The sequence below is a fragment of the Phoenix dactylifera genome, chromosome 3, assembly GCF_051530095.1.
Source record: "Phoenix dactylifera cultivar Ajwa chromosome 3, Ajwa_hap1_PhDact_Kaust_v1.1, whole genome shotgun sequence".
Taxonomy (NCBI): Eukaryota; Viridiplantae; Streptophyta; class Magnoliopsida; order Arecales; family Arecaceae; genus Phoenix; species Phoenix dactylifera.
The window spans coordinates 50,400,246-50,413,212 of NC_143192.1; the positions used below are offsets into that span (position 1 = coordinate 50,400,246).

At 39.3% G+C, this 12,967-nt stretch overlaps 2 protein-coding genes and 1 non-coding gene across 5 annotated transcripts; 1 reads left to right on the top strand and 2 right to left on the bottom strand.

Moving 5' to 3' along the window:
- Positions 1-242: 242 nt before the first annotated feature.
- On the top strand, positions 243-6,880 carry LOC103714581 (binding partner of ACD11 1). 3 transcript variants are annotated; one of them, XM_088718910.2, is made up of 7 exons: positions 245-335; positions 4,513-4,616; positions 4,712-4,787; positions 5,467-5,550; positions 5,651-6,167; positions 6,342-6,376; positions 6,473-6,504. In XM_088718910.2, exons 1-6 carry the CDS (start codon positions 324-326, stop codon positions 6,374-6,376), a joined length of 828 nt encoding a protein of 275 aa, XP_088575036.2. In that variant the 5' UTR covers positions 245-323; the 3' UTR covers positions 6,473-6,504. The 3 variants fall into 3 exon arrangements, with proteins under 3 accessions (XP_008800095.3, XP_088575036.2, XP_089785885.1); XM_089929759.1 differs by having other exon boundaries at positions 6,342-6,880; XM_008801873.6 differs by lacking the exons at positions 6,342-6,376; positions 6,473-6,504 and having other exon boundaries at positions 243-335; positions 5,651-6,340.
- Positions 6,881-7,561: 681 nt separating this feature from the next.
- On the bottom strand, positions 7,562-7,679 carry LOC113463208 (U5 spliceosomal RNA). The gene has a single exon (XR_003387071.3). It is a non-coding gene; the product is annotated as a U5 spliceosomal RNA (small nuclear RNA).
- A 4,059-nt stretch (positions 7,680-11,738) lies between these two features.
- LOC103714580 (uncharacterized) lies at positions 11,739-12,710 on the bottom strand. Its single transcript, XM_008801872.6, has 3 exons — positions 12,379-12,710; positions 12,252-12,296; positions 11,739-12,138 (listed from the first exon to the last, which is right to left on the bottom strand). Exons 1-3 carry the CDS (start codon positions 12,632-12,634, stop codon positions 12,011-12,013), a joined length of 429 nt encoding a protein of 142 aa, XP_008800094.1. The 5' UTR covers positions 12,635-12,710; the 3' UTR covers positions 11,739-12,010.
- Positions 12,711-12,967: the final 257 nt, after the last annotated feature.

Sequence of the window (12,967 nt, forward strand, 5' to 3'; positions counted from 1 at the left end):
TTCGCATGGAAGGCAAATCAAGCTCGAGCCTTGGATCCCAACTCGCAAACCAAACCTTAACACCAGGAGGAATGAGACAAGTAATATCGGGAAATGTTAAAAAAAAAAAAAAAAAAAAAGGTGGCGGTATCTGACGGCAGCAAGAAAGCGGTTCAAACGGATCTCCGGCGGGACGCTGCCACGTGTCTCACGCCCCCCGATAGAACCGACCTATAAATATCCCCTCGATTCATCCATATCCACGACTCATAGACCTTCTATCCAAACTCCCAGTGTTTTCTTTTCCTTTGTTGCTGAGCGGTTTGGGTTTCCGAGTGAGTGAGATGGCCATGTCGGTGAGCACCGGTTCTCTTGCCTTGATTTCGGGTCTCTTTTGGCTTGGAAAGGATACTTGTAGTGTTTTGGATTCTGTTGTTTTGTCTTCTTACTTAGTGGCATTGCTTGATTTGTTCTATTTCTTTCTTCTTCTTTTTTTTTTTAATGAATGGTCTGTTTCTGTTGTGATTATTCGGTGTAGGAATCTGTTTGACAAAACTTATGAAAGTAAAAAATGGTTGTTGGATTTATTTGAATCGTGTGGTTCTGAAATTCTCGGGGTTGGCTCGGATTTATTGAGGGTTTAAGGGTAATTAGGTGTTCAAGAGACAAGAATCTGGAATTCTTGTAGTCATTGAAGCGCGTGATCTCTGTGATATATTTTGTAGTGTGCCTTTTTGTTATAACTGAGTGGTTTATTATGTTTTAAGACATGGATTCAAACATTACGCTTTTAATGGATTGTGTTGAAAGCACTTACAGTTTCAGTCAGCAGAGTATAGGTATAGGTGTGGCCATTTGCACTAGTTCGCTCATCTAAAAGTTCAAGCATGCCATGACTTGGTTTAGATACAGTCATATTTAAGCACTCTAAGTGCTTTTTTATTTTACCCTTTTCTACCCACAAATGTTACATAATTATTGGTTCTTCTATCATGTAAATTCATCAAATTTATTTTTTCTATGAAATTTTTGTGCCAAGATTTGCTATCTTGGTACCATATTTCATACTAGTACCATGCTGGTACAGTGTCGGTATGTTGCCACAGGATCGGCTAGCATATTGAGACTTAGTACGTCCCCTATATTGAGTTTTAGTTCAGTACCGGTATAATACGATATGCCTGGTACGACTGTATGCCCTATATGGAGTTGTATGCCCGATATGGGGCAATACACATTGGTATGATGAACCATGCTTCCTGCACGTAATTGTTTATTTATTTATTTCTTTTTCTTCTAGGAACATATTTTTTGGGTACTAGATTTGTTAAAGTCACATTTATTAGTGTAGTCTTATAACTTATAAGTTTTTCCACACATGTCTGAATTTGTGAACTCAGGAATGGGCTTGCCTTGTTAACTCTTCAAAATTTTCTCAATATGGAGACCAGAAGACTTACTTTTGGTTAGCCATGTTTATAGAAAACTTAAGGGACAATCTACTCCTTAATTATCTAGCGCATCAAATTTGGACTGATTCTCATTTGGTGCATTTATAACAAAAAATTGTGTTGAGTGACCATCCATGAATATTCATTGTCCAGCACGCTTAGGCATCTTCAATGTCGTTGCATCATGTATATTTTATCTGCTTGGTAATGTGCATACTGGTAGATCACTTCTTTGTGGCTTGCTTAACCAATGCATCATAACAGGAAGGTAGACTTGGTTATACTTTAAGATTTCACTTAGACCTAACAAACCCCTAGTCCAATGAATTTGACTGATAATAGGTTTTGTGGCATTGAGTTTTTGTGCTTATTCGTTTTGGCTTGGTATATGGAGTTGAAAGCGTATAGTAAGCCCTCAATTTAGGAAGATCTAAAAGAACAGTCTAAAGTTTTGCATTCACACATCATACATCTCATCCATGTCATTTTGGACCAAAAATATCCTTACAGTTAATTTCATCAATGATGTTGATAGATCTAGCATATTGCATCAGTGCATCTAAAGTGAGTGATCTAATTAGATTTTTAGGGGTCTCAGGGTCCCATAGATTTCATTTTTCATTGAGATAATAGGCTTTTAAGGATTGGTGAAAGAAAATTGTTATTTGGGTTACTACCTAGATTCATGTGTTTTCTCGCTCTCTCTATCTCTCTTTAAAGCAATGAGTTGGTTTTTTGCCACCGAATTGAACCCGGGATCTCTCCTATGAAGGGTTGGGTGCCCACCAACTAGGCTAATAGTATTGTGTTTTGACTCATGACATCTATCTTAGAATGAAATCTTTTACTAGACCACATGTTCTGACATGGCCTTATACTTGCTTGATATGCTAATAGACATTAAAAGTACAAGTGTTTGCCTATGATATACCTAACATCAACATGGATACTGGCTCTAATGCATGATTAGAGGATATCATTTCTTTCCTGATGAATTAATACCATGTTGTGGGTAAGACTACTATATAATAAGTTAAGAAAACATGATTTGTTTAATCTGGAAAGAGCAGAAGGTCATACACAAATAGATAAGAAAGCCCTTGTTTCACATGAGCAAATCACCCTAATATATTGTTGTCTTTGTTCTCTTTATTGCTGAGAAAGACTATACAGTATGGAACATGGTCTTTGAAACATTTATCCCAAGGACCTGTTCTTTTACTGGGGGACACCGGACACATATTCCCTGAGACCATGGTTATTTCCTGTTCTTAAAGTATTTCCATGCACCAAAGGTTTATCTCCTTCTATATATGCAGGATTGCATGCATAACCACTCAGGCTCATACATACTTCCACATATATGCATGCATGTGTATAAAGCTTTGGTGCAAACCCTATTTACCTAAACGTGACATACTTTCCATCATAAAGACCCCAAAGTTCATTTATAGTGAAACTCATAATTGCAGCTAGTCACTTTCTAAACTTGGAGATCGCAATGGCTGAAGAGTCGAACGTCTTCAGAAACTGCACTCTACCTTAGTTTCTTAGTTTTATAGGATTATTTGAGGAGAAATTACAGTGAAATAACCATCATGTTATATGTTTGGAAGTTGAAATCGCTGGAAAAAGGAACTGAGACAGGTTATATATAAGTTGGAATTCACATTGTTGATCATGATCTACAAATCCTAGAGCAAATATTCATTAGAGTAAGAAAAACTAGGATAACAATCTCCCTTGGCATTATCGTATCATAGGATGATGATGTAATGTTTAATTTGTGGATTTTCCCCCATTTCTGGTGATACTTGGTTGACAACCCTGCCACCTTCAAGGTTGTCATGCAGTAGAAAATGATCCATTCTATCTCTAGTCAGAGTGTCAGACTGTTCCAACAGATAGATTCCTTGGACTGTTATGAACTATATTTGGGTTTTACCGCTTTTAGTTATTGAACCATTTGTTTCTGTACTTCTAAATTCTAATGATGAAAGAAAGTGTGAGAAACAGGTAGAAAGAGGTGTAAGACAGTAGAGAGCAAAATTGGTTGGGTCGACTGGTACCTGATGAAAATTACTAATTGTTTGGAAGGTTTAATTTCAATCTGGTGTTTTGCTGCCATTAAATCATAACCTAGCTTATCGTCAAAATATGAGGTTGTGTTGGTGTTCCTGTTTCTTCAATTAAGTGCTTTAGTGTGTCAAAGTCCAAACACATCTTCTCTGATACAGAGTCTAGCTTGGTTGTGCGCAGGCCATATTAATGAGTCATGTCACTACTCTTGTTTTCCCCTGAAAGTGTTTGTTGTGGAGTTCTCTGTCATCCAGTTGTCTGAAGTAGCTATATTAATATCATGGTATCTTCTCTGTAGGAAGTCTGATAGTCATCTTATAAAAGTTGTCGTGTGTCTCTACAATGTGGTGAATACAAAACTCTGCAGGCAATTTTTTGTTTACTCAGACATGACTTTATCAGAATCTGGCTTTGCATCAGAGTAAACCACTATGCTGTTGAGAGTGTCTAAGGATTTCCAACCACCATATGTATTAGTCTTCCTTTTAGGGCTCCTGGTTGTCTTTGGGCCCTTAAAACAGATGATCATGATTTCTGGTTTCCTGTAAAATGGGTTTACGGAAACAGGGGGCGACCTGTTTTCATATAGCTTATTTTTCAGGTTCTATGACTTGCCAATTTTTACCAAACCGGCTGTATAGAAAGTAATGAGAAGATTTTCTAAAAAAAATTCATCCATTTTAGGTTTTGTATGCTTTCTAGAAAAATCTTACAACAAAACAGCATATTGTATAAATAAATGGTGTGGTAGCTGAATGTTGGAAGATATGTCTTTATTGCTCCATATTATATGAGATCCTTGTTCGAATAGTCATGAATGAATGTTGTCTCCTGCATATGTAAGATTTATTTGTCCCAGGATTATATATTTATTCAATCATTGTTTAAGAAATATAAAATTAGACTTGCGGCTTTGCTGCTACAAAGTTCTGTTGTTATACATCTATAACCATTATGAAGAAAATTTTCTGATCCCAGTTCATGTTTTTTAACATTTTTGCAGGCAAGGACAGTAAAGGTCAGCAATGTTTCCCTAGGTGCATCTGAGCAAGATATAGAAGAATTCTTTTCCTTTTCTGGTAACATTGAATATGTTGAAATGCGAAGGTCTGTGTTTGCACTTGCTATCGTAGTTTTATTTTCACTGTTTTCTTTTGATTTTTCTCCGATATGTACACGTTAGTGTTGCCATCCTTTTACAGTGGTGATGAGCGGACACAGGTTGCTTATGTCACCTTTAAAGAACCACAGGGAGCAGAGACTGCCCTTCTTCTTTCGGTGCGTTCTCATGGTTTCATGTTTGATGTGATGAATTCCTTATGATTTGCCTGTCTGTAGCTGTTTTCTTGGTGGAGAAACGAAAATGAATTCTGTGATGCATTAGCTGTATGCACATAGGTATATGTAACACTCAGTTATTGTCTCCTATTCACTTCTCATGGCCTTTGTCAGGTGCAATGAATCCCTTATCATTAGCCTGTTTGTAACCATTTTCTTGGACGAAAGAAAACGAATCTTTCATGTGTTACCTATACTGAGATATCTGTTTGCATAGACGTATGCATAGTTTTTTTCTTCTCTTAAGAGTATATTAGTATATGTATGTCTGTGTGTGGCAGCTGATTTGATCTCAACCTTGACTTCATGTATATGATAACAAGTGTCTGGTATGCATGTTACTTTTCTGTTGGGGTGGTATTATTTTGTCCCAAAAAAATGACGGGCACATTGTTTAAATCTTTTTCTTTAGATGAATCAGAAAATACAGAGTGGATCATTATCTTGATTGGTACCACTGGTCTTGCTAGTATCCTTCTAACTATCAAATTGCAACTTGGCAGATTTTTTTGTTGTTTATACAGGAAGGTGTAGGTGTCTGCTTCAATTTGTTATGACACAGTTCTCTTCTTAATTTTTCTCTTCTAAGTTCTGTTCTCACTTCTTTGTGGTGGCATAGGGTGCAACAATAGTTGATATGTCGGTCATCATTACGCCAGCCCCAGACTACCAACTGCCTGCCGCTGCTTCATCCCCACCCGCGGTAGACTGCATGTTATATGCTTCTGATGTTTTCATCTGCCCGTATTTAGCTGCTTGCGCATTCCATAATGTACTTAACCATAACTCTTCAACTTTCGCAGTCAAAAGATGCTAAGGCTGTCGGGGTTGCTGAATCTGCTGTTCAAAAAGCTGAAGACGTCATCAGCGCCATGCTTGCTAAGGGCTTTATCCTAGGCCAAGATGCTCTCAACAAAGCAAAGGCTTTTGATGAGAAGCACCAGTTCACATCCACAGCAGGTGCCAAAGTCTCATCCCTGGACAAGAAGATTGGGCTGAGCGAGCAAATCAGCATGGGCACTTCTGCTGTCAATGAAAAGGTCAGGGAAATGGATAAGAAGTTTCAGGTTTCTGAGAAGACAAAGTCAGCCTTTGCAGCTGCCGAGCTGAAGGTCAGCAGTGCTGGGTCAGCCATTATGAAGAACAGGTTTGTTTTCACTGGGGCATCATGGGTGACCGGTGCTTTCAACAGGGTGGCCAGGGCAGCAAGTGATGTTGGATCAAAGACAAAAGAGAAAGTTGCTGCTGAGCAAGAACATGAGAGCTTGGAGAATGACTTTGCAAAGGTTCATCTCTCTGAGACTCCGCCAGCTGCGACGGGTGAGCATTCTAACAAGCCTGCACCTGCTCAAGGATTGATCCTATGAGTTTTTGTATAACAGAAAAGGACATGGTTTTGTGTATTCAGTTTCTAGTGGTGAACATAGAATCAGTCTTCTGTGAATTGGTTGATGTTGTTTAATAACTTGTGTAGCTCTTTGTTATTATCATCAGGTCGAAGACGTGTGCAAAGAATAGGTAGCTCATAGGTACAAATATGTCTCTCTGTATTTCCTCCCTGATGCATCATTTTAAACCCTGACCTTTCTACCTTGACGACTTGCATTTTGGTTCTTGCTATCAAGGTAGTGATGAAGTTCTTTAAGTTCTTACTCAACAGGCTGAAGCCCCCCAGCATTAGTAGGCATTTCGGATTTGTAAGAGATTCCCCTGCAGAGAGCCGGATGAGGGGAGACCCTCACGACCCTACTATCATTATGCCTTTGCAATGTTACTTGGTTCAACTCCATTTGTGAGTCTGAGGCTTGCCTTTTCTGCCCCATGGCAATTATGCATTAGTTTAACTAAATTTTGTGCATCATATCATTTTATGGAACTCGTTGCTTGGTAACTGCTTAGTGATTTACAGTGTAATTATGTGAAGTGGCCTCATGTTCCCTCTACAGTCTAATTATGGATTCAGTTGTATCTTCAATAACATGCTTTAATAATCTATCAGATCTGGTGGCAAGCCTGGTGATCGTCTAATCCTATCTGTTGTGTTGCTGTGTAATGAAATCTTGCACCTTATGTTCTACATTCTTACTATAGTACAGCTTTTTCTGATAGGAGGTGGAAGTTTTCTTCCCATCATATCGAGTAATTTTGCATTTTGTGTCGTTGCTCCTTACGCTGCAACAAAAAATTGGTTTCATGGGGACTTCAATTACCAGTGGGAGTCAAAAAAAAAAAAAAAAAAAAATCCTTTGGAGACTGCAGATTTGAAACAATTGTTTTAATCTACCAATTGTAACACAACTCAATCTGAGAGCCGTTTTAGATTTCTCTGATCTCATCGCATCTTAAACTAAATCAGGATTAAGCCAGGTTGGGTCATTTATTACTTGGATCAATCAGGTCAAGTTTATGGTGCCACATTAATCAAGTTAAATAGAAATTTTAAGATAACATATAAGGGTATGATGTTTTTATTAGATTTAATTACTTATTAGGCTCGACGCACAAACTGTTCATTTGATAGTATGTTTACTTTAAGTTAAAAAATTAAAAATTATTAATATTTTAAAATATAAAAATAACTAAATATAAATTATACAAATCTTTTGTGCATACATATATATCAGATGAACTAATTGAAAATTATTTTTGACTCCAGACTCGACACATCTACTAAAAAACCCTTGCAATATTTTATTTAAGAACTATTAGGGCCCACTTCCCACTAAGGGAGGAGCCCTCCAAAAATTGGCGTATGCTGCTTTATGAGGCGGGCACACGGTATTCTTTAGTAAAAGGCGAAAGAATAGTTCGCTCTGCGCCCACCTCGCAGCTGCGTGGTTGTACCTGCAGGCGATCAGCCTTTCATATACCCATCGGCACTTTTAACTCTTGCTTTATTTCCGATGTGGGACTAAAGGCGAACTTCTACTAGATTGGGAAAAGGCGAGACCACGCCGTGCTCCGTTCTGACGAATAGATGTGATGCCCCGGGAACGAGGTAAGAGGACTCGTGATGAAGGAATCTTAGCCATATTTATAAATCCGATGGGACGCCTATCGTTAAGACGGCAGGGCAACGGAGTTTGCACCTGTTTTTTTATTTTTTTTTATTTTTTTGGTACACCGGGCTCTGACACCAAATATATATATATAGCCACTAGAATCAAGAAAAAAAAAAAAAAAAGCTAAGCGATGAGTCATATGTTAAACTACCGAAATATGTGGACTTTGCACCTGTCTCATCGACGGGTCCAAAAATATTGCAATGATGAAAAGGTGTTTTTCTTTTTTATCTTCGTAACTAACTTTGGTATGTAAAATTAGCATTAGACACATTGCATGAAGATTTGGTTCCTAGCGTAATTAACTAGATGTTCATGAAGTTAATTAAATTAATATTGGCACTCGATATATTTGAAGGTTATATGAAACAGGAATTTGATTGCCAAATCTGCTTTTTAAAAAAAAAAACAGAGGAAGTTCTTGTGCTCATGTTTGCAATTTGTTAAGCTCTTATAGTAATGTTTTGTAAGATGATACTTTTTTAGCAAATTTTTATCGAGTCCCAACTATATATGTTGCTTGAAGAGCTTTAAATATAATCTGATCATGAGAAAAAGCTAATTATGAAATGCATAATAAGTACTAGAATGAGCAAGGATGGTGGTACAAAATTTATGGGATATAGTTACCAATATTAGCTTTTGGGACAGTTTAAAAATAATAAAAAAATTGATGTTAGATATTGTATAGGGTGTGAAGAGCCTCATGTCTAGCTGGTGAAAGATGAACTCAATAAGTAGACGGTGAAGGAGAAAATATTTAGATATTGAGCATGCAGAAAATTTGATAAATACCTTCATAAAACCAAATACGTTCCTCCAAATTATAAATTACAGTATTCCCACCTTATCCCCAAATGTTATTATTTATTACATTACGATTGAAATTCCCATGTCCACTTCAAAGCCATGAACTCTCTGAAATAACAAAAAGGCACCGTCTCATCATAAAACTCATGAATGCTGTCTCTTTTCCCTTTTTATATTCTCCCCCTTTTATTAGTCTTTTTTTATTTTTGGTTGACAGAGAAACTGATAGTACTAGCGGTGGTTGGGGCTGGCGCCTTCTCCGTTATAAATTAGATTAGAAAAGGTGGCCCCGGAAAAGTGACCCACTTGATCGCTCTGTTCTGATCCATTCGCAATAATTTAGCGTCACTTTCCTGTCTTGTGACAACCAAACAAAGGGAGGTCACGTACGATAAAGTCCCCAGATAAGTCCAGCCAAAGTATTGTAGAGTAAATTAAGGGTAGTCTTTGTCGATCAGTGATGGGGCTATTCTACCCGTTGTATTTGCTGTATAATTCCAATTCGAGGAGAGCAAACAATGCTCGCAGGAAGTTTAAACGAAAGCTACCGTGGCATTTAATTAGGTGAAGATGATAAGAATTAGGCGCTTGTTTCTCGGGAACTAGTGAACTACTAGTATGCATATCTCTCACCTGACAATTAGAAAAGAATTCCTGTGATGCGGTGGAAAGTACATCTGATGATATGATGTGATCGGATTGGTTGAACTCAGTGGAGCAGAACCAAGTCTATCTCGATCAAGTCGGAAAGTAGGATCAAGTCGAGAAGCGAGATGAGTTGATCAAAAAATCTCTGAAGTTACATGCCATCGGACGTGAAGCCCCGTAGCTCAAGAAGATATTTTTTTCTAAACATATTGCAAGCACTACGATCGACCTAATTGCAAGGATTCAAATCTATTCAAATCTAATTGCAAGCACTACGATCGACCTATGCTCATCCCAATGGATCTGCGTTGCGGTGTCTCCTAACTCACATAGGTTATGGATCATGTCCGCTCTGATACCATTTTGTAACAACCTAGAATCTCACCAAAAAAATTAGCCGGACGGTATTATTTGGATTCCATGATTCTGCATAAGCACCTAAGATCTACCCAGTAGATAACCGATATGGGACTAAACATATGCCTGCACGGATCCTCACAGTTATAGCACGACTCTAAGCTGTTAAGATATAATTCACAAAAAATTCGAGAATATATAGCTATAAATAAGCCTGTGAGTCTTTATGGGAAAGGTGCGTCTCTAATATTATTATAGCTATTGTTACTAAGCTCTTTATGCTTCCTATTTTATCTTCCTCGTCTCATGCTAGAAATCTTCTTTAGCTTAAGCATCGGTTGCTGGAGCTAATTTGAGGAGTCCTCTAATCCATTTATTGTCTTGCAAATCCGAAGTAGCCTGCATCACCAATCCAGGAATAGGCGGAAACACGTTGAAAATGGTTTATTATAAACCAATGGCCCTTGTTTTCTTTTCTTTCCGATTTAATGTTTCTTTCCATTCTTTCTAATGAGTTAAGTTGTCTATTTCATGATAAGACCAAGCAACCATGTATTAATTCAGATGACCCATTGATTTATGTAGTTGTTGCAGCAAAAGCGAAAACTAGAAAAAGTGAGAATTAGTATTATCTTTACGGGAGAAGTTGGTTCGAAAGATGAGCTTGCAATATGCATGGCTTTTTTTCTCCTAAGGTCGTGAGCACCAAGATAAGACAAAATCAAATTCAACGGTGTTGCCTCTTTGAATGGTAATACCAGGCCATTGGAGAACATCGAAGACCAAAATCGTAGAATAGTGGCCAAAATTATGAATTTTGCTACATTTGTTATTTATAATAATTCAGGATCTCATTCAAAATAACTAGCCAGAAGATATTATTTAAATTTTTTAATCTTTTATAAGTATCCAAAATCTATCCAGCGAATAACTTATGTAGGATTAAACATACTTTCATCTATCTTTTATAAGTACGGCCCCACATCATTTGTATCCATGCTTTCATCTATCTTAACTAAAAAAAATTAAAGGTTAAAAGAGAGATGAAAGCTAGCCAAGTAATATTGCGTGGGGATCGTTTTGTGCAAAACTCGGTTCCTCGGCACCCAAGTCAACATCCAAGTGCCGGAAACTCTCTTCATCCACTTGATCTGGATTCATTAACGTTAGCGGACACATTGGCCATGGATGGGGACCAGGACGGTCCTGCGATGTCACGTCTAACGAACGATCCAGAGGTATGGCGGCATGTGAACCAGGCGCTCCAACGCCCCACACTCCTAATCAATCAAAGCGAGGCTCCACTGGCGCGTACAGCTAAAATTCACAAGCATCAAACATCCCTTCTCCTGCCCCACCATTACAAAACATAACTCTTGTATGGTCTCCATGTACCAATATCACCACAATGTTACATGAGGGCGTTCCTCGTGTTTGTGCTCATTGTTTCACATAATTGCCTCATATAGCATCGTTGGTTTCGTATCAATTTCAATAATTTAACAGTACAAACTTGCTCAGAGACATTCAAACCATGATCAGTAGTGAAATAACCTTACAGACAAAGCACATATATCGTCAAGCCAACAAAACAGTAAATTGAGCAGGCTTGTATAAAACTAACTATTCTGAAAAGGTTCTATCTCCGGTGTATTTCGAAACTTTCTATTTTTGACTTTTTTTTTTTTTTTTTGAATGTATTCATATTTGACATGTATCGTTTTGGCGTGCCCAAAAAAAAAAAAAAAACCTCCCCGTAATCCAATGTACTTGGGATTAAATCAACCAACGGACCGATCCATCATCGCAAATGGATGATAACGACCCGTAGGCTGCTCCTGCGGCGAAGCGGAATCGATCGCCGGCTCCCCTTGGTGCTCCGTACAGTTGCCGCATGCTTCTCATAATGCTCGCCAGCTGTTAATCGGTGGGAGCCAAATAACAGCTGGAACACAGTTCCTGCGGCACGCTTTACTAAGCACCATCGGGACGCCCGTTAGCAGAACCCCTATCGGAAACTAAAATCGATATTTATTTAAACTAAAATAAAAAATAGAGTTTTACAAAAAAAAATAAGGGCATTTTTTTTGTTATTTTTTCAAAATAATAGAAAAATTATCGTATTGACAGTGAATTAATCCAGCGCAAGTGCGAATCAATGCAACCGACGCCCATACAACAAAGCAAATCACCCCCTGGTTTCGATCAGCACAGTCCGGCACGTGTCAAGACAGGAGTACTCACGTGCGGAGAGCCTAGCCAAACGCCGTCGCACGTGCGCGGCCATTAGGAGAACCTCCCCAGCTTCCGGTGCCGGAGCTTCCTCGCCTCCTTCAGCCCCCGATGACTCCGAATCGCCGTTACGCCGCCGATCCCGGCCCCGATATTTCGCCCGATCTCCGTCGACGATCCCGCTGCAAAACGACAGAATTTTTTTAAACAAAAAAAGTTAGACGAAATTAAGGAAAAAGTGAAGAAACTGATATCCGCTAGAAAGGATCGGAAGGTTCTAGGACCGGCATTGTACCGTTGTCGAACAGAAGACGGGCGTCGCCGCCGAGCTTTTCCAATTCTGGCAAAAATAGCGAAAAGCGGTGAGGGAAAGAGAGAGAAGAGAGGAGATTTTCCCTGCGAATAAATCTGTAGGACCAAACCTATGGGCGTGGGGTCATGGGAGATGAGGTAGAGGAGGAGCAAGCAGAGGACGGTGAGGAGAGGGATGAGGTGGATGGATCTCTCCGTCCTCGAGTTCGATCGGATCAGCTTCTCGGCCTTGATCTGCTCCTCCTCCGGCACCGTCACCGCCGCCGCTCCACCAGCGCTCCTTCGCCTCTCCTCCTTGTCCCCTCCGCCGGCGGCTCCGCTCATCTGGAGCTTCGCGCCCGGCGACCCGAGCGACTGCCGCTGCATGCTTCTCTCCCGACTACAGCGAGCGAGAGAGAGGAGGGGTTGGTGCGGTGTCGGTCCGTGTCTTGGTGACGAAGGGTTTAAAAAGGAGGGGATTTTTTTTTAATATTCCTTTTTTTTAAGAATAAAATGGGAAATACAACGGCTGGCTTCCTCGGGAAGGGAATTGCTTAGCTGGAATTTTGGGGATGGTTATTTAATTAAGTAATAATTATAATTGTGGTTTAATTTGGCGAATGGTTGCTAATTTGGGCAGAGATCGGGGTGGATTGGAGTTTGACTGGGTGCCGTCATCGGCTGGCCTCGGAGATGACGCAGACGACGTAACGGTGCTCC